Source organism: Gobio gobio (assembly GCF_949357685.1).
Source record: "Gobio gobio genome assembly, chromosome: 19".
In the NCBI taxonomy this organism is placed as follows: domain Eukaryota; kingdom Metazoa; phylum Chordata; class Actinopteri; order Cypriniformes; family Gobionidae; genus Gobio; species Gobio gobio.
Genome location: NC_137112.1, coordinates 15,991,696 through 16,010,403, shown reverse-complemented (window position 1 = coordinate 16,010,403; position 18,708 = coordinate 15,991,696). Strand labels below are relative to the sequence as shown.

The window sequence follows — 18,708 nt, the reverse complement described above, 5'->3', positions numbered from 1 at the left end:
TGTGTCCCACATTAAGTCCTTGAATTTGAGGGTGTTGGACCTGGAAAGTCCTTGAAAGGTCCTTGAATTTGAAGTTAACCAAAGGTGTGGGAACCCTGAAAAAAATTGTGATTCTCAATTTCTCCAGAATTGTGCATCTCTAATGCTAATATTAATAACTTTTGTAGGATGAGCATTTTTGGTTCTGTGTTGGGATGCCACTTAAAATGTAATAAAATGAAAACCAACTAAAACCCGAAAATATACTCTACTGTTCAAACGTTTGGGGCCAGTAAGATGTGTGTGGTTTAAAAAAAAAAAGAGAAATTCATAATCTCCAGCAAGGATGCATTAAACTGATCAGAAGTGACCGCAAAGACATTTATAATGTTACAAAATATTCTATTTCAAACAAATGCTGTTCTTTTAAACTTTCTATTCATCAAAGAATCTGGAAAAATAAAATGTATCAGTTTCCACAGACATAAGAACTGTTTTCAACACTGATAATTATCATACATTTTTTGTTGAGCATCAAATAATCATACTAGAATGATTTCTGAAGGATCATGTGACACTGAAGACTGGAGTACTGATGCTGAAAATTCAGCTTTGATCACAGGAATAAATTACACTTTACTATATATTCACATAGAAAACTGCTGTTTTTCACTGGAGTAATATTTCACTGTTTTACTGTATTTTTGAGCAGAAGAGACTCTTTAAGAAACTCAAATCTGTTGAATGGTAGTGTATATGATTATTGTTTCATTTGATAGATTCAGGCAGCTCTTCTCTCGAGTATTTTGGTGTGTGTTTGTTGTAATGTAACGGTGTTCTGTCAGTGTTTGACAGTATATTTTCAGTAACAGATTCACGTTTTGAGCGCATGACACCATTAGCTATTCATAGAAATGCAACCAGGTTTAAAAATAGAAGAAAATAGGCTGGTGTTTACATGTAAACTCAGAGGTGGTTCTGTCAGTTAACGCCTGTGCTGATAATGCCTAACGTACAGAATATATAGAATTAAAATGCTCTCTAATAACTCTTCATATCTTCTCTTCTAGTTACCTACATGCAAAGAATATCATCCACCGTGACATGAAGTCAAACAGTATCTTTTACCAACATTCTCGTATTTCTTATTTTTGCAGCATGTTTTGGTTTGTTTTTGTGCAGATATGAATATAGTGGTCATAAAATTCCTTAACGGGCGCTCAGATATCTTCCTGCATGAAGGGTTGACGGTGAAGATCGGTGATTTCGGTCTGGCCACAGTCAAAGCGCGCTGGAGCGGCTCCCACCGGGTGGAACAGCCGTCGGGGTCTGTCCTCTGGATGGTGCGTCACCTCAGATACATACATACATACATACATACACACACCATGTGTTACTCTGTGCTTACAGTATCAGTGTGTGAACACTAGTGGAGATGCTGTCGTTTGTCACACTTGACAATACAGTTCCATTTAACAATGAACAACCCTTCTACAGCATTTATTACAATTGGTCAAAATTCATTTCAACATTTACTAAAGCATTTTTAAAATCAACTTAATACACTGTGAACTAACATGAACTTATAATTGAACAGTTGTACATTTACTAACATAACAAAGATGAACTGGATAAGTAAAGTTAGATGGCAAACTTTGATGTTGGCTTGACCGATTTGAAGGTTTAAAATAACTTTAAAAAGCTTGACGTTTGAAGGTTTTACTCAGAGCAAGTAAAAAATGTTACTAGCATGTAGGGATGAAACGATTACCGGTTTCACGATAAACCACGATAAAATTTAGTGACGGTTAGTAATATCGTATAAAATTTTATTATCATTAAAACCGCGTGTGATTATCACGGTTGTGAAAACTCGCGGTAAATCTTGTCCAGTCAGCGTCAGTCTGGCGCACCGCTGTTTTCTGAATGAGGAGATATGGCAGAAAGCAGTGACAGCACTCGGGGGATTGTTCTGCCTTCTAAAAGGACCAAATCTGAGGCGTGGTCATATTTTGGCTTTTACAAAAATCCTGAGGGAAACTTAATCTAAGATGGTCACCCTGTCTGCAAACATGCCAGAAGAAAGTCCCTGTAATAGGGAAAACACTTAAAAACTACGAACGCAAGGCAAGTGGACTTTGACCTCAATACCAAACCTACGTCTGGGAAATAATAACGTGAAGCGAACGAACAAATTCAGACAAGACTAGGGTGACATTTAAGGGATAATAATCAGGGTTTGACATTAACAACCGCCATTTGCGAGTGTAACGTTATTTCGGCAGCACACTAGCCACTCTGGCTGTTGAACTTAAAATAGTCTTCTCAAAAGCCATCTGTTATAATCGCGTTGCGCATTATAAGCACTTACACGTGCTTCTATTGAGTTTATGAATGCAATATCTCATAATCAGAGGCGTTCAGATTAGCGGAGTTTTGTTCAGAGCGCGCGCCGCTCTCACACGTTGAAATCTGCACTCAAAGCAGAGATAAACGTGTGCTGTACGCAGGAGATTCATTCATCATACAGTGGATGACTGTTTTTGTTCTATTTCAGCAGCGAAAATGGTTTAAAAAAACACAGCTGAACCACAGCGCATCTGATATGACTGGCATAACTCAGGCGAATTTAGGGACCGTCTGTAAAGTTACATACAACATTGGTAACGTTATACACGTTTCAAACTTCAATAGCATTTGAAGAGAATGACAGTCATAAAAAGACTGTAAAGTGTTCATCTAGGTGTCAGGTATGATGCACACATTTTGATATTTAATAAAATAAACTGTCAAATCATATGGAAATATGGATATGCATTATTTCACTAGGATACTGTTTGGGCTCTAACACAAAATATGCTAGATTTAAATGCATCATTGCTGAACACTGATGAGAATATTGCTTGGGAATATATTTACAGTGATAATATTAGAGATTATATTTACGACAAATTATTATTATTTATGTGTTATGCGTTGCTATTGATGACGGCCATTAAGGAAGGAAATCCCACATAATCTAGCTTAAAGTGCTTAGAGCTGCTTTAGTTATTTGTTGTTTGTTGAATTTCAAATATAAAACTTGTTGAAATGTTGAAAAGTGAAAAGTGTGTGCATCTGTTCTTTTTGAACACTTTCATTTCGTTTGAACAAAACCGTGATAATATTGATAACCGTGATAATTTGGGTCACTATAATCGTGATGTTAAATTTCCATACCGTTTCATCCCTACTAGCATGTTTTATAACATGTTAGGATAATGCTAGCAATGTGCTAACACGTTAACATGATCCTTGCCTGTTTTAACATTTTGTTAGCATGTTTTAACACGTTGATAGCATGGTATTGCATGCTTTAGCACATTGTTAAATATGAATGAGCATGATTTAACACTTTGCTAGAATGTTCACATTGCTAGCTTGTTTTACCATTGATAAAATGAGCTTAAAATGTTTAACACGTTTCTAGCATTTGTGTTACCATATTGTAACATGAATTAGCATGTTTTAACACGTTCCTAGCATGTTTTATTTCATTGCTAGCATTATCTTAGCCTGTTTTAGCACGTCTAGCATGTTAACATGTTGCCATCATTATTCTAGCATTTTTTAACATTTTGTTAACATATTTGAAAACATTGCTAGCATGATCATATTATGCTTTAGCACAATGCTAGCATGTTCTAAGACATTGATTATATGAATTAGCATGTTTTAAAACTTCACTATCAGGTTTTAACACTGCTAGTATGTTTTAGCACATTTGCTAGGATGTTTTAGGATGTTTTAACATGTTGCTAGCATTTTTCTACCATGATTTAACGTGTTGTCAGCATGTTTCTAACATTTTTAGCACATTGCTAGCATTAATTTACATGTTGCTTACATTTTTTAGCACATGGCTAACATGAATTAGCATTTTTTGCTAACGTGTTTTAGCACATTTGCTAGCATGAATTAAAATGTTATCATGTTTTAACACATGGCTAGCATGAATTTGCATGTTTCTAACGTGTTTTAGCATGTTATTAGTGTTGTGAACTTCAGTTGTTTTTTGAAGAATAGACCAGGAGACGTCGGATTTAAGACAGAAGTGATTCTTTTTAATGAGAACTTTCTGTGCTGCAGGTTGTCCGAAAACAGTCTGATTTAACAGTACAAAATAAGGCAATTTATCTACATTTTTAGGGGGAGTGGTTATACAGCAGAGGAGGAGACATTCAAATAAAGAAATGCATATGTTGTGTTGGTAAAGGACACACCCTACTATGAAATCCCTACCAGTCCCATTGAATCAGCATAACTATTCGCATGCTGATACTCACCAGGCCAAGAGCTATTAAAGACAAAAGGGGCAACGTCTGGGCTCCCAAAGGTGGGCTCTCAGTGGTCTGACTAATTTAAAACACAATAGAGAATAACAGGTCTGGCAGGAAAGGAAACTCTTGCTAGAGCCTTTGAAATCAGTAAAACAGGTCTGGGAGATTTGCCTAGCAGACTAATTAATCTGATATCATCATTTTTACCTAAAATGCTAAATGCAATGTACTTTCTAAAATTTGTAATCCCACAATTCCCCCCTTTGGGAGTTCTAATAACTCCCACATAATACAAATTTAAACCTTCATCAATCCATTCTATAACTTATGTGTTTTTAGCATAAGCCCCATCGTCTAGTCATGTAACTTGGAAAAAGTTACAGGCACATTTCACTTGCTCTGTGTTGATTGTCTGTAGTGACGAATGACATGCTGCCACAGAAACAAACATGCCACTAGGGTCCGTGAAGTTCATTACGGGCAATATTCTTTTGTGGTTGGAACAGTCCTTTTGAGTCCTTTGTTGACCATACAGGTTTCTGAACCATGAAGAATTATCTTCAGTCATCTGATGTAATTTTGCTGAAAGATCAAGAATGTCTTGTTGGATTTATACAGACATTCCTCCCATCATGTTTGTGCATAAGTGAGTCCTTGAATGCAGCCATCTTCTTTGTTGGTGGTAGGAGAGCAACCAGGGTGCACCTGCCATTGAATTGGCTGAGCAGGATGTTATATACAGACGTTCCTCCCATCATGTGCCACCCATGGGATTCCTGCTCCTACTGAAGGCAGGTGTGGTATGCAAACGTTCTTTCCAGCAAACAAGGTGTTTCTTGACATATTCATCAGCTCTAAGAATATTTTGTTTCTAGAGTCTACACTTTGTGCAATGTCCATGATGATTAGTAGCAAGGCAATCTTGATCATGTTGATGGAAGACTGAAGTTCCCGTAGATTATTCTCTGCGTTGTGTATTTTTTTTTCTTTTCTTCTTCTTGACAGTTGACTCATTAGTGGGTCTAGTTGTCCTTCAGAGGTTGTGGCTTCATACGCAGGTGAGGATCGGTGCGTATGAATCTGGGGACAGCCATCAATAGGTATCTGCACAAAGAAAAACAAAAGACAACAGAGCAGTATTTGTTCTAAAAGACAGCAAACATCAGGGTTGTCTCATCTGTTCAATTGGAGTCTGCTATTGTTGTTCCTTCTTTCCCTATTTGTTAATTCCTGTGACACCTAAAGAAACAGTGAGGAAAGGATGGACTAGTGGATGGGGATGCCTACAAGGGAATCTTCGCCGCAGGTTTGGCCCCCGAATGCCTGTTGCATTCAGTTCTTTCCTGGGCTCCTCACTGATCCTGTGTCCTACCCTATCCCTGTTGGTTGGAGAACAACTTTATAGTGTGACACATGACTCCAGGTTTTCCTTTCCTGACCCAACACTGCAGCTCCTGTAATGTTACCTTCAATCACTTAAGCTGAACCATCAACAAACAACTCCAATTCTGCATTCTCAATGGGAGTTTCTGCTATTTCATTCGTAGTTGCGTATGTAACCGTAACACAATCATGAGTCATTTCATCCTCTAACAAAACTTCAGTCATTGCTGACATCATACATGAGGATGGGTTTGTGACTGGTGCACGCTGTAAAACAATGTTCGGGGCTGTGAGGGTCTCGTTCTCTTGTATGCTACCTTTCACAAAAATTCTTTGGTCATTGTGATGGATTACCGGGGAAAGGTAGCTACTCACAGCCCCAACAATTAGTTTTTTTCCTGGTCTTGTTGTGCTCTTAGAAGAGCCTGAACGAGCTGTCCTAAAGTTTCAGTGGACACTTGTGGAACTACATCAGGGTTGTAAGCCGGCTGAGAAGGAGCAGAATTATGTATTCTATTTCTTTTATTATCATGCCACTTCTTCCTACATTCTTTCTCCCAATGCCCTAATTTTTCACAGTAGTGGCATGTACTTTCGTTTTTAGGCCATCTATTGTCTTGTTTTGTTGGGTTAAACGTAGCTGCTGCTATTCTCACTTGGGTTTTAACATCAGCATCTCTTTCCCATGTAGCTAACCTGTCTAAGTTACTTCTGAGAGTTTCGTTAGCCCATGTAACATGTAGGAATGGCAAGGCTGAACTGTACTCGGCTATAAGACCATCTGCCCAAATACGGATTAGAGCTCCTCTATCATCTAGTACTTGTTCAGAATCCTCCACTATTCCACTGTAAGTTGCAGCTGCCTGACAAAATCTTTCAGTGTATTCACTTATAGTCTCTCCTTTCTTTTGTACATATCTAGTAATTTTCGACCAATCTATTTTGGGTCCTAAGAGATTTTTCAGGATTTTCACAACACCTTCTCTCAAATCACCCTTACTGGCATGTTGCAGTTCGGAAGTAACAGCAGACTCAAAACTGTTGAATTCAGATTCAGTTAGAATTTGTGACATCAGCTGTGTAACTTCCGGCAACGATATGTCGTAAAGACGCATTTTACTGATCAATGCCCTTCTAAATTCAGAAAATTCTGTGCGTGCTGAGGGTAAACTCTGGGATAGTCTCTCGATATCTTTGGGTCCTAGCGCTTTGGCAACAGCTTGTATTTGGACAACAGAAGAGTTGGGAGGAACACTTTCAGTTCCCTCAATTCCCTGAGACCTTCTCCTTGCCCCACACACCTTCACTGAATCTACTGGCTTATCAGTTACTGATTGGATGTCTACATCTGTTTCAAAGAAAGCTTTTAAGTCAGGATAAATGTTATCCGGCTGACTAAATTCTCCCTCATCAGTTTTTTCTGCATCTTTGTTGCGATGTAATTTCCTAGTCAAAGAAGATATTCTAGCCCGGAGCTCATTGTTCTGTTTCTCCAGCTCTGAGTTGCGTTTAGACTGTTCTGTAGCTATTGCTAAAACAAATTCTCTGTGACAACAAATAATGCCTTTCACATTGTTCTTGCGAAGACATGCTCCTAAAACTTTTTTACATTCAATCGACCAAGTCTTGTCTGGATGTATCTCATATTTCTGCGTTAGTTCTTGCTTAACTTTCTCTGTGACAATTAAATCCATCTGCACCCCTAACTGTGATTTGAAATCACTTTCGGTCCACAAAGGAGCTGCGAGACAACCTTTTTCAGTTGTGGGGATCAGTCTAGGATTCTTCATAAACATTTTTGAATTTCTTTGTTACCACACACACACAAACACTCACTTCTCTGATAATTTCTTTGTTAACACAGCTCAACTATTGTTAACTTTCTTTGACAAAACAGAGGACAAATACAAATATTAACTAAATGTTAATCTTCCCTGCTTGAAACAGAGGATGACTCATCTCTAAAAACAAACTTTTTAGAGGGTAACACAAATATTAGCTAAATGCTAATCTTCCCTATTTAAAACAGAACAATTATTAGTTTGTGAGGCTAATAACTTCCCTACTTGAAAACAGAGGATAACTCATCCCTAAAAAACAAACTTTTTTTAGAGGGTAACACAAATATTAGCTAAATGCTAATCTTCCCTATTTAAAACAGAACAATTATTAGTTTGTGAGGCTAATAACTTCCCTACTTGAAAACAGAGGATAACTCATCCCTAAAAAACAAACTTTTTTAGAGGGTAACACAAAATATTAGCTAAATGCTAATCTTCCCTATTTAAAACAGAACAATTATTAGTTTGTGAGGCTAATAACTTCCCTACTTGAAAACAGAGGATAACTCATCCCTAAAAACAAACTTTTTAGAGGGTAACACAAATATTAGCTAAATGCTAATCTTCCCTATTTCAAACAGAATTAGAGGGTAACACAAAACACAAATATTATCTAATTGCTAATCTTCCCTATTTCAAACAGAATTAGAGGGTAACACAAAACACAAATATTATCTAATTGCTAATCTTCCCTATTTCAAACAGAATTAGAGGGTAACACAAAACACAAATATTAGCTAAATGCTAATCTTCTCTATTTCAAACAGAACAATTATTAGTTTGTGAGGCTAATCTCTTCTGCGTGAAAAACAGAGGATAACTTGGTTAACCAAACCCTACAGCCGTCCGTTAACTCTTCCCTGGCAGCCAGAGGATAAACAAATTTGTACTGGTCTTTTAAGGTTCTTTTGGATAGATCAGCACTCACCGCAACCCTTAGTTGAAAGATTCAGTCTGGAAAATCTTTGTTCAGCTGGAAGTTTCGCTCTGGATTCCAGTCTGGAACGTAGGCAGATCTTTATCTTTGAGCTTGAAGTTTCAATCTGGATTTCAGGTGAGGAAGCTGGAAACTATCCGGGTCACGGCACCATCTGTTGTGAACTTCAGTTGTTTCTTGAAGAATAGACCAGGAGACGTCGGATTTAAGACAGAAGTGATTCTTTTTAATGAGAACTTTCTGTGCTGCAGGTCGTCCGCAAACAGTCTGATTTAACAGTACAAAATAAGGCAATTTATCTAAATTTTTAGGGGGAGTGGTTATACAGCAGAGGAGGAGACATTCAAATAAAGGAATGCATATGTTGTGTTGGTAAAGGACACACCCTACTATGAAATCCCTACCAGTCCCATTGAATCAGCATAACTATTCGCATGCTGATACTCACCAGGCCAAGAGCTATTAAAGACAAAAGGGGCAACGTCTGGGCTCCCAAAGGTGGGCTCTCAGTGGTCTGACTCATTTAAAACACAACAGAGAATAACAGGTCTGGCAGGAAAGGAAACTCTTGCTAGAGCCTTTGAAATCAGTAAAACAGGTCTGGGAGATTTGCCTAGCAGACTAATTAATCTGATATCATCATTTTTACCTAAAATGCTAAATGCAATGTTCTTTCTAAAATTTGTAATCCCACATTAGCATGTGACTAACATAACTTATCATTTGTTGGCACATTTTAGTACATGGCTAGCATGAATTAGCACGTGGCTAGCATGAATTAGCATGTTTTAGCACATTGCTAGCATTAATTAACATGTTGCTAGCATGTTTTAACATGGCTAACATGAATTTGCATGTTTCTTATATTTTGCACATTGCTAGCATGTATTAACATGTTAGTTAACATGTTTTGACACGTTTTAGTTTAACATGTTTTAGTACATGGCAAACATTGTACTAGCCTGTCGTTTGCAAGTTTAACGTGTTGCTAATATGAATTAGCATTTTGTTAACATGCTTTAGCATGAATGAACATGTTTTAGGATGTGGTTAACATGGACTAACATGTGGCTAGCTGTTTTAACACGTGGCTAGCATGCTTGAACATGTTGTTAGCATGTTTTAGTATTTAGCTAGCATGTGGTTAGCATGAATCTAAGCAATATAGTTTATTTTGAAATGCTAAATTTCAATTTTCATCCTTATTTCCAGGTCAGATTAGATTTTAAACACAGATTGTTGGTGTTGTCAGACTTTGACCTGGTGATGATCTGAGGTTTAATGTGCTTTGTCTTAAGGCTCCCGAGGTCATCCGGATGCAGGACAACAACCCGTACAGTTTCCAGTCGGATGTGTACTCTTTCGGGATCGTCCTGTATGAGCTGATGACAGGAGAACTGCCGTATTCTGTGATCGGAAACAGAGATCAGGTGAGATTAAAGTAGCGCTCTCAAAATCACAGGATCATGGATCTCAATGTAAATCTAGATATTTTCAGATAAGCCCATATTATTCCCTTCCATGTAGTGTGTAATAGAGCGATTCTGAACTGAAACGAGTCATCAGTAATTCCAGTCTAACTAATTTGCATAATGGCGCCACTGGTCCTGATTGGCTGAACAGCGTCTCTTTGCCCCGCCCTCACACACTGTAGTTGTATCTGAGACTGGAATAGTTTGGTTCGAGTTGTTCATGTTGAGAAGACACAAAGCAAATCCACTTTGATGAGATTGATACGGTAAAACCCACGCCAACGTTACTGTTCGTATCACTGTGTGTCAATAGCTGAGATTTAGATAATGTGCGTTTGCTTTCTGACCAATCACAGCAGAGCAACTCTGAGAGCGCAGGGTTTAGAGAGACTGAATCCTTGATGGAAGCGTTTCAGATACTGAGAGAAAAGAGCTGATGCTGCAGTGGATATTAGGAGACAATTAAAGTGTTTTTGTCCTTGGATGCAAGAGAACCTGTTGGATGAGACGCCAAAACAACATTAGGAGCCTTTAAAATAACTAAATATCCAAATAAATGTAATTACTAAACTAAATTAAATACATCAACTAAATTACTGATCTGCCCACATTGTCACTGTATGATAATTAGGGTTGCCACCCGTCCCGTAAAATACGGAATCGTCCCGTATTTACAAGCAAAATGACACGTCCCGTATCAAACCAATATGGGTCGCGAATTGTCCCGTATTTTACATAGGTCCACACATAGTTCAATAAACACATACGGATTTTGCAGTGTGGAGAATACTGATAGCAAATATAAAGAAATCAATTTCAATATAAGTAGTACAGGAGCTCATTTGTGCTTTTTAGCGGCTTTGTTGCCAGAGTCTCGAGAACATGCGCTGTGCCAGTGTGCCTGTAAATTTGCGCGTTTTTTTAAAAACATGTCGAGCTCGCGTCGCGTCCACCTTTGGAACGCAAGATCTCCAGATATAGGGCTGTATATCAAAAAGGTATCAATGGGTCTGTCCATTAACTCATGATGAACCTCAGGCCAACTGCACACTTTATGAGAAGCATTTCAGTTGTTCAGACTGACTGACTTAAAGCAACAGCGGTGACAGACCGGTATGTGACAGACACATCCGTGCTTCTAAAGGTATAGGCCTATAGTTTTTTTTATGGATAATATATTAATATAATATTTCATACATTATCAGAGCTTGGCAGACAGAATTATTATTTTTTAGACCGGTTAATTAATAGATTATAGCCTAATAAATGGTATTATTAATTTATAATTTAGCTAGGCTATATTAATCATACATGATAAATAATCCTGTCATATAAAGTTTATGACATTTAAAAAAATATTTAGATAAAAATGGGACAAATAATTACATGATAATATAGTCATAATTTAAGTAAATTAATAAAAACAAAAAAAAATAGAAATTCCAAAAAGTGATTACTGGTTCAGAATGACTGCTTAAAGGGACAGTTCACCTAAAAATGAAAATTCCGTCATCATTTACTTACTCTCAAGTTTTTCCAAACATGTATACATTTCTTTATGTTGAACACATAGGAAGATTACTATGGAAGTCAATGGTGCCCCCAGAGCAGCCTGGTTACAAACTTTCTTCAAAATATCTTATTTTGTGTTCAGCAAAACAAAGAAACTCATACAGGTTTGGACATCATGAGGGCGAGTAAATGATGACAGAAATTTCATTTTTGTGTGAACTATCCCTTTAAAGTGCACCTAATAGGCTCTTAATAGGCTCCTTCGAATATTCCGATCTATTATGACCTCTGACCTGTAAAGTTTCCAGAATTATAATCATACGCTGTTTGTTAATTGGCCAGAGGAGAACTGGCACCCCGTGGGTGTCCCTTATTGATAATTGTACCCAAATGATAATTGAAATTAGCTAGATGACATTGCTGTTTTCTCCAGAGCGGCTGTACAGCCGAATCAAATTCTGTTGCATTGTTTGCCTGTTTCACCGTGAAGCTACTTTTAAACAATCTGCATTGTTAAAAGCACTATATAAATAAAGTTGACTTGACTTAAAATAGCATAATAGGGGTGTTTTAAAGGCAGTATATGTAAGATTTTAGGATTAAAATATCCAAAACCCACTAGAACAGTGTTATATATTTTGTTGACTTGTGTACATTATCCCAAAGGTTTCCAAGAATCTTTAAATCCAGAGAAATAAGCTATTTTAACCAGGACACGTGTCGCCTATCAATGACATCATACCTGTGTTACCCTCCGGTTTTGTTTTGTAGTAACCATGGAAACACCAAAGCCGCTTTAATATATGATGTGTTTTATTAGACAGGTAGGCAAATGTTTGGATCATTCATGGACAGAAAACTAATCATTGTTCAACACAGTTAGTCTTATTGTTTGAATCTGGTGTTCTTGCTTTACCACGAGTACCATGTTTTACCATGCCTAATATGATTTAGCTTACTGCAGTTTGAACAAGTGTCTCAGTAGCGCCGAGCGAAGTTTAACACACTCAAATGTGTGTAATATGATAAAACATAGGAGTGTAACGATATTCAAACCGAACTGAAAAAAACTCGATACTCACCATGTGGAACCGAACGCGCCCCGTCCCCTGCTGCTCTCACTTCACCTTATGCCACAAAATTATTTTCTTCTTCCTTGACATTTGATTAAATAGTAATTAGCACACTTTTAACAACTAGTAAGAGCTGTATTTTTACTTAATATTATTATAATAACTTTTGTCTTCCAAGTGCATGTCATGTGACTTGGGTGATCGCTCAAGCTGCATGGTGGAAGGACAAAGAGAGCCAGTTTCCCCATTTAGCCAGGTAGGCAAAATGCTACCTTGGAGTTCCAGCATCATCGTAATTTTCGTAGCTTGTTACGAAAAAAAAAACTCTCACACCTCAGAAAACAGCTTTCCTGTCCTGTCAGCCATTATACTGTGCTCGTAGCGCACACTCTTCAATTATACGCGCACATGCGGTGGGGCGCACTGTATATCACTTCATAAAGCACGAAAGAAACAATGAGCAACGTTACGTTGTCAATTCGTAAGTCATGAAATAAAAGTAAAGTACCAATAAGTCAAGTAACTGGCTCAACGTGTGTTAGCTGGGAAGGCATGCAGGTATGATGTTCATTCTTTTTATCAGGAGCAGTTTTCATGTTTCATTAACAGTTCATGAGGTATTGTGTGTTCGCCATGGTAACTGTTGTTTCCATACCTCCAAAATGCCACTTTATTTTATCTTTATTTTGTATATTTTTAAATTAATGTGGTGGCTACTTTATTTTAATAACAACAACTGCTATTGAATAGCTTTAACTTACAGGCCTATTTATTCATCAGTATTTGTCATATTCATGCAATTTATGTGTTTAAGTAGGCTAAAGTGGGACATTACTTGTGTGTGACATCAGTTTTTATGAAATAAATTTGCTTGTTTTTTATTTATTTTTTTAAACATGGTAAATGGTAGAATGAGTAGATCATTTCTGACTAGTTCACAGTATACTAACTGCTCTAAAGAAAAACGTGAAGCCAATGTATACAGTTAATAAGTTAAATTGTTGTAGTTATTATTAAGTTAAAATTGAATCTAGTGTTATTATTGTTGGTGCCCTTCCATGAACCCTGCCTCCACAGCAAACCGAACTGAACCGTGATATGAACCGAACTGTGGCATTGGTGTATCGTTACACCCCTAATAAAACAGCGCTGCTCTGAGTCTCTTGTTCTCTGAGCTGCTGAAGTGTTTGGCAGTGAGCCGGAGCTCTGCATGCTCTCCCTCGAGCCCTGCGGATAAATTTAGGTGCCCAAAGGCTAAAGGTCCATTTTTAAAACCAGTCACTGGTTGTGAGAGCCTGTGACACTGCATTGTTGTTTAAAAATGAGATGCAAAACAAAGGTGATTTGTATTGCTTTTCCTCAAATCCTTTAAGTTAGATTAGGTGAACTAGTAGGAAGCCAGCACTATTACTGTTCAGAACCTCTGACTCAAGAGTATTAAACATATAACTATTCGTGTCAAATGATTTCTTTAGGAGTGGTGTGCTGTTACACAAGCGTTCAGAAGTTTGCTCGCTGAGATTTAGTCTCTTCTGCTCACCAAGGCTGCATTTATTTGATCAAAAATACAGTAAAAATTGTGAAATACACCAATCAGGCATAACATTATGACAGGTGAGGTGAATAACACTGATTATCTCTTCATCATGGCACCTGTTAGTGGGTGGGATATATTAAGCCGCAAGTGAACATTTTGTCCTCAAAGTTGATGTGTTAGAAGCAGGAAAAATTAACAAGCGTAAGGATTTGAGCTGGTTTGACAAGGGCCAAATTTTGATGGCTAGATGACTGGGTCAGAGCATCTCCAAAACTGCAGCTCTTGTGAGATGTTACAGTGGTCAGTATCTTTCAAAAGTGCTCCAAGGAAGGAACAGTGCTGAACCGGTGACACGGGCATGGGCGGCCAAGGCTCATTTATGCACACCGGGGAGCGAAGGCTGGCCTGTGTGTTCCGATCAAACAGTCGAGCTACTGTAGCTAAAATTGCTCAAGAAGTTAATGCTGGTTCTGATAGAAAGGTGTCAGAATACACAGTGTATTGCAGTTTGTTGCGTGTGAGGCTGCATAGCCGCAGACCAGTCAGGGTGCCCATGCTGACCCCTGTCCACCGCCGAAAGCGCCAACAGTGGGCATGTGAGCATCAGAACTGGACCATGGAGCAATGGAAGAAGGTGGCCTGATCTGATGAATCACGTGTTCTTTTACATCACGTGGATGGCCGGGTGCATGTGCGTGGCTTACCTGGGGAACACATGGCACCAGGATGCACTATGGGAAGAAGGCAAGCCGGCGGAGGCAGTGTGATGCTTTGGGCAATGTTCTGCTGGGAAACCTTGGGTCCTGCCATCCATGTGGATGTTACTTTGACACGTACCACCTACCTAAGAATTGTTGCAGACCATGTACACCCTTTCATGGAAACGGTATTCACTGGTGGCTGTGGCCTCTTTCAGCAGATAATGCGCCTGCCACAAAGCAAAAATGCTTAAGGAATGGTTTGAGGAGCACGAGTTTGAGGTGTTGACTTGGCCTCCACATTCCGCAGATCTCAATCCAATCGAGCATCTGTGGGATGTGCTGAACAAACAAGTCCGATCCATGTAGGCCCCAATTTGCAACTTACAGGACTTAAAGGATCTGCTGCTAACATCTTGGTGCCAGATGGAGTCCATGCCTTGACGGGTCAGCAAAAGGATATATAGTAAAGTGTAATTTATTCCTGTGATCAAAGCTGAATTTTCAGCATCATTACTCCAGTCTTCAGTGTCACATGATCCTTCAGAAATCATTGTAATGTGATGATTTTATGCTCAAGAAACATTTTTGATTATTATCAGTGTTGAAAACGGTTGTGCTGATCTCTAGTAATATCCTAGTATTGTTTGCCGATCAGGCAGCATTTGCATTGTGCAGTAGATGTAAAATCTAGTTCCCTTTTTAACTTTAAGCATATAATAAAGTTCTTCCCTTTTTCTTTGTGTAGATCATCTTTATGGTGGGTAGAGGTTATCTGACCCCTGACCTCAGTAAACTGTACAAGAGCTGTCCTAAAGCTATGAAGAGACTCGTCGCTGACTGCATCCAGAAGTCCAAAGACGACCGACCGCTGTTTCCACAGGTAACATCAGCGCAAACTACAGCTAAACGATTAATCTTTAAAAGATCACAATGTCATTTAAAACACCCACCAGAACTCATTCCTAAATTACAGCGGTTCGGCTCTATGTCTGATAAAGCTTTGACAAGTCTGATCACAATGAACATTCAGTAATGAAACAAGTGAAGTCTTTATGAGTGAGTCATTGAATCATTCATTCAAGAGATTTGTTCAAAAACACTGATTCATCCAGTAATAAAAACAAGTGAAGTCTTCATGAGTGATTCAATAAATTGTTCATTCAAGAGATTCATTCAAAAATGCTGATTCATCCAGTAATGAAACAAGTTAAGTCTTTATGAGTGAGTAATTGAATCATTAATGCGAGATTCGTTCAAAAACACCTATTCATCCAGTAATGAAACAAGCAAACTCTTTATGAATGAGTCATTGAATCATTCACTCAAGAGATTTGTTCAAAAACTTTGATTCATTCAGTAATGAAACAAGTGAAGTCTTTTTGAGTGAGTCATTGAATCATACATTCAAGCGATTCGTTCAAAAACTCTGATTCATCCAGTAGTGAAACAAGTGAAGTCTTTATGAGTGAGTCATTGAATCATTCATTCAAACGTATATAAAAATAAAAAAAAACATTCAAATTATTTGTCTTTTAAATAGACTGCAGCAATTAACATTGTCAAAACCTCCAGTAAATTACATGTTTTGTTTAGTTGTCTGTTCAGAATCATGGGAGAATCGTGATTATTTAAGAAAAAAAAAATATTCTCAGTTTATCCAGCTCTGAGTCATATTTCCTGAATTAAATTCCTCTTTAGTTACCATAAGAGAAAGTTCCTGTGTGAAGCATATTTTGTGACATTATTTTCAGGACTGACAAGCACATTGTCTGTCCTAACATTATTCTCTTTACTTTAGTACAATAATATTACTGTATATATACATATTATATAATCTATAATCAGTTATAAAAAAAATATAATCAGTGCTTTTTTTGTTGGAAAAAAGTGTGTACTGAAACAATTATTCACTCTTCAACTTTAAATTAATTTAAATTCAAAACTTGAAAAATTATTTTTCAACCATTTAACTAAACAGCTTTGCATAAATATAATGTCATGTGGTAATATTATTTAAATAGGATTCCAAATAATGCTTTTTTTATTGTTGTAGTGTAATGCTCAAGTAGTTAGTCAAAAAGTTGTTTTTTTTCTGCATGTTATTGAAAATAAATCATAAAAAGGCAATATCTTTAAAAAAAAAAAAAAAAAATCAATTTCATTTCAATAATTTGGCAATTAATGCCCCAAATAGGATTCTTTTTTGTTGTTGTTATGTTGTGATAAATGTGATTTTAATTTCACATGAAAGTTAGACCAGAACTACTTCAAATGTTTGGTCGCTTATAATGTGTAGAATAATTTATTATGGTCTCCTGTTGTTGTAAATGAACTGCGACTGTTGGTTATTAACATTTGAAGTGTGTTGGTGTGTCCACAGATCCTGTCCTCCGTCGAGCTGCTCCAGCACTCGCTCCCCAAGATCAACCGCAGCGCGTCCGAGCCGTCGCTCCACAGAGCCTCGCACACTGAGGACATCAACGTCTGCACTCTCGCGCTCTCGCCCGCCTTCAAGTGATTTAAGCTAATGTGCTTCGTCTAATGTATTCCGTGTGTCGAGTCACGCTGATGATGCTGACGAGGGAACAGCTCACCGCACTTTCTGCACACGGCTCACCTGTTGCCTGAATAATCACCCAAGCTTCTCTCCGTCAGGCGATCCGTAGCTTTCATGAATCTACAGCAGGATGTAAATATTCCCTAAGTGCCAGTGCCGCGGCGGACGGCCGTGTGTTTTATCAGCCGTACAGCTGCACATCATGATCACGTGTCTCGCTGTCTCTTTGACTTTGTGTTACAAAAATCAAAGAAGAGTGGGTATTAACTTTGATGAAACTTATTAGGGATCCGTATTTTTTTCCAGCTTGTTACTGCTTGTCATGGAGAATTAACTTGTAAACTTGACAGATTGTTTATCCATTGTATTTTAATAAAATTAAGTTAAATACACCACACAAGCTGTTTTTTTCTGATGTGAAGAATTGGTGCCCCATTAAAAATATAAATGTCTGATATTGTGTGTCGCTATACAGCAACAGCTTTAAACATGGCTCTTCCAATCACAGGGTTTCCGCTGGTCTTAATTTGACCCAAGGCCTTAAAAATGTCTTAAGGTCCCATGACATGAAAATTTCACTTTATGAGGTTTTTTTTAACATTAATATGCCTGTCTATGGTCCCCCAGTGGCTAGAAATTGCAATAGGTGTAAACTAAGCCCTGGGTATCCTGCTCTGCCTTTGAGAAAATGAAAGCTCAGATGGGCCAATCTGGAATCTTCCCTATATGTTGTCATACGGGGAAAGGTTAACTCCCCATTCTCTGCTTTCCCTGTCCAGAGAATTTGGAGAAAATGGATTAGTTTATTTTTTTACATTTAATTCAGTCGCGATGTCAGCACAGGCTTTACAAACAGACTTTTACGATATGGATTTGACAGCACCGCCACAAACGGTGAGTAACAGTGTTCATTAATGCCTGATCTGTGATCAGTGATTTCTGATGTGTAGCTAATTATTCAAGTTTACACAGACTTTCTTTCTAAATTGTTTAAAGGAACACGCCGACTTTTTGGGACTTTAGCTTATTCACCGTATCCCCCAGAGTTAGATAAGTCCATAGTACATACCATTCTCATCTCTGCGCGTGCCATAACTCTGTCTGACGCACCCACCGCTAGCCTAGCTTAGCAAGACTGGAGGTAAACGCTAAACAGCTCCAACTAGCCTACTGCTCAATTAGTGACAAAATAACGGCCACATGTTGTGATGTGTACAGTTACATGATGTACGAAGACCGGCCGAAAATGAAAAGTTGCGATTTTCTAGACCGATATGGCTAGGAACTATTCTCTCATTTCTGCGTAATAATCAAGGAACTTTGCTGTCGTACCAAGAATGCAGCAGCTCAATTACACAGCGCCTGAAAATAGGCTAACTTCCGTTGTCACTAATTTG

At 38.0% G+C, this 18,708-nt stretch overlaps 1 protein-coding gene across 3 annotated transcripts in view; it reads left to right on the top strand.

The window, feature by feature from the left end:
• Positions 1–17,704, top strand: part of raf1b (Raf-1 proto-oncogene, serine/threonine kinase b) — a 37,485-nt gene extending 19,781 nt beyond the window's left edge. For all 3 annotated transcript variants that reach the window (XM_079844981.1, XM_079844982.1, XM_079844980.1), the window contains 5 exons: positions 1,050–1,096; positions 1,204–1,322; positions 9,758–9,889; positions 15,500–15,634; positions 17,135–17,704. In XM_079844981.1, the coding sequence (XP_079701107.1) occupies positions 1,050–1,096; positions 1,204–1,322; positions 9,758–9,889; positions 15,500–15,634; positions 17,135–17,272 (571 nt within the window). In that variant the 3' untranslated portion in view covers positions 17,273–17,704. The remainder of the gene's footprint in view (positions 1–1,049; positions 1,097–1,203; positions 1,323–9,757; positions 9,890–15,499; positions 15,635–17,134) is intronic.
• Positions 17,705–18,708: the final 1,004 nt, after the last annotated feature.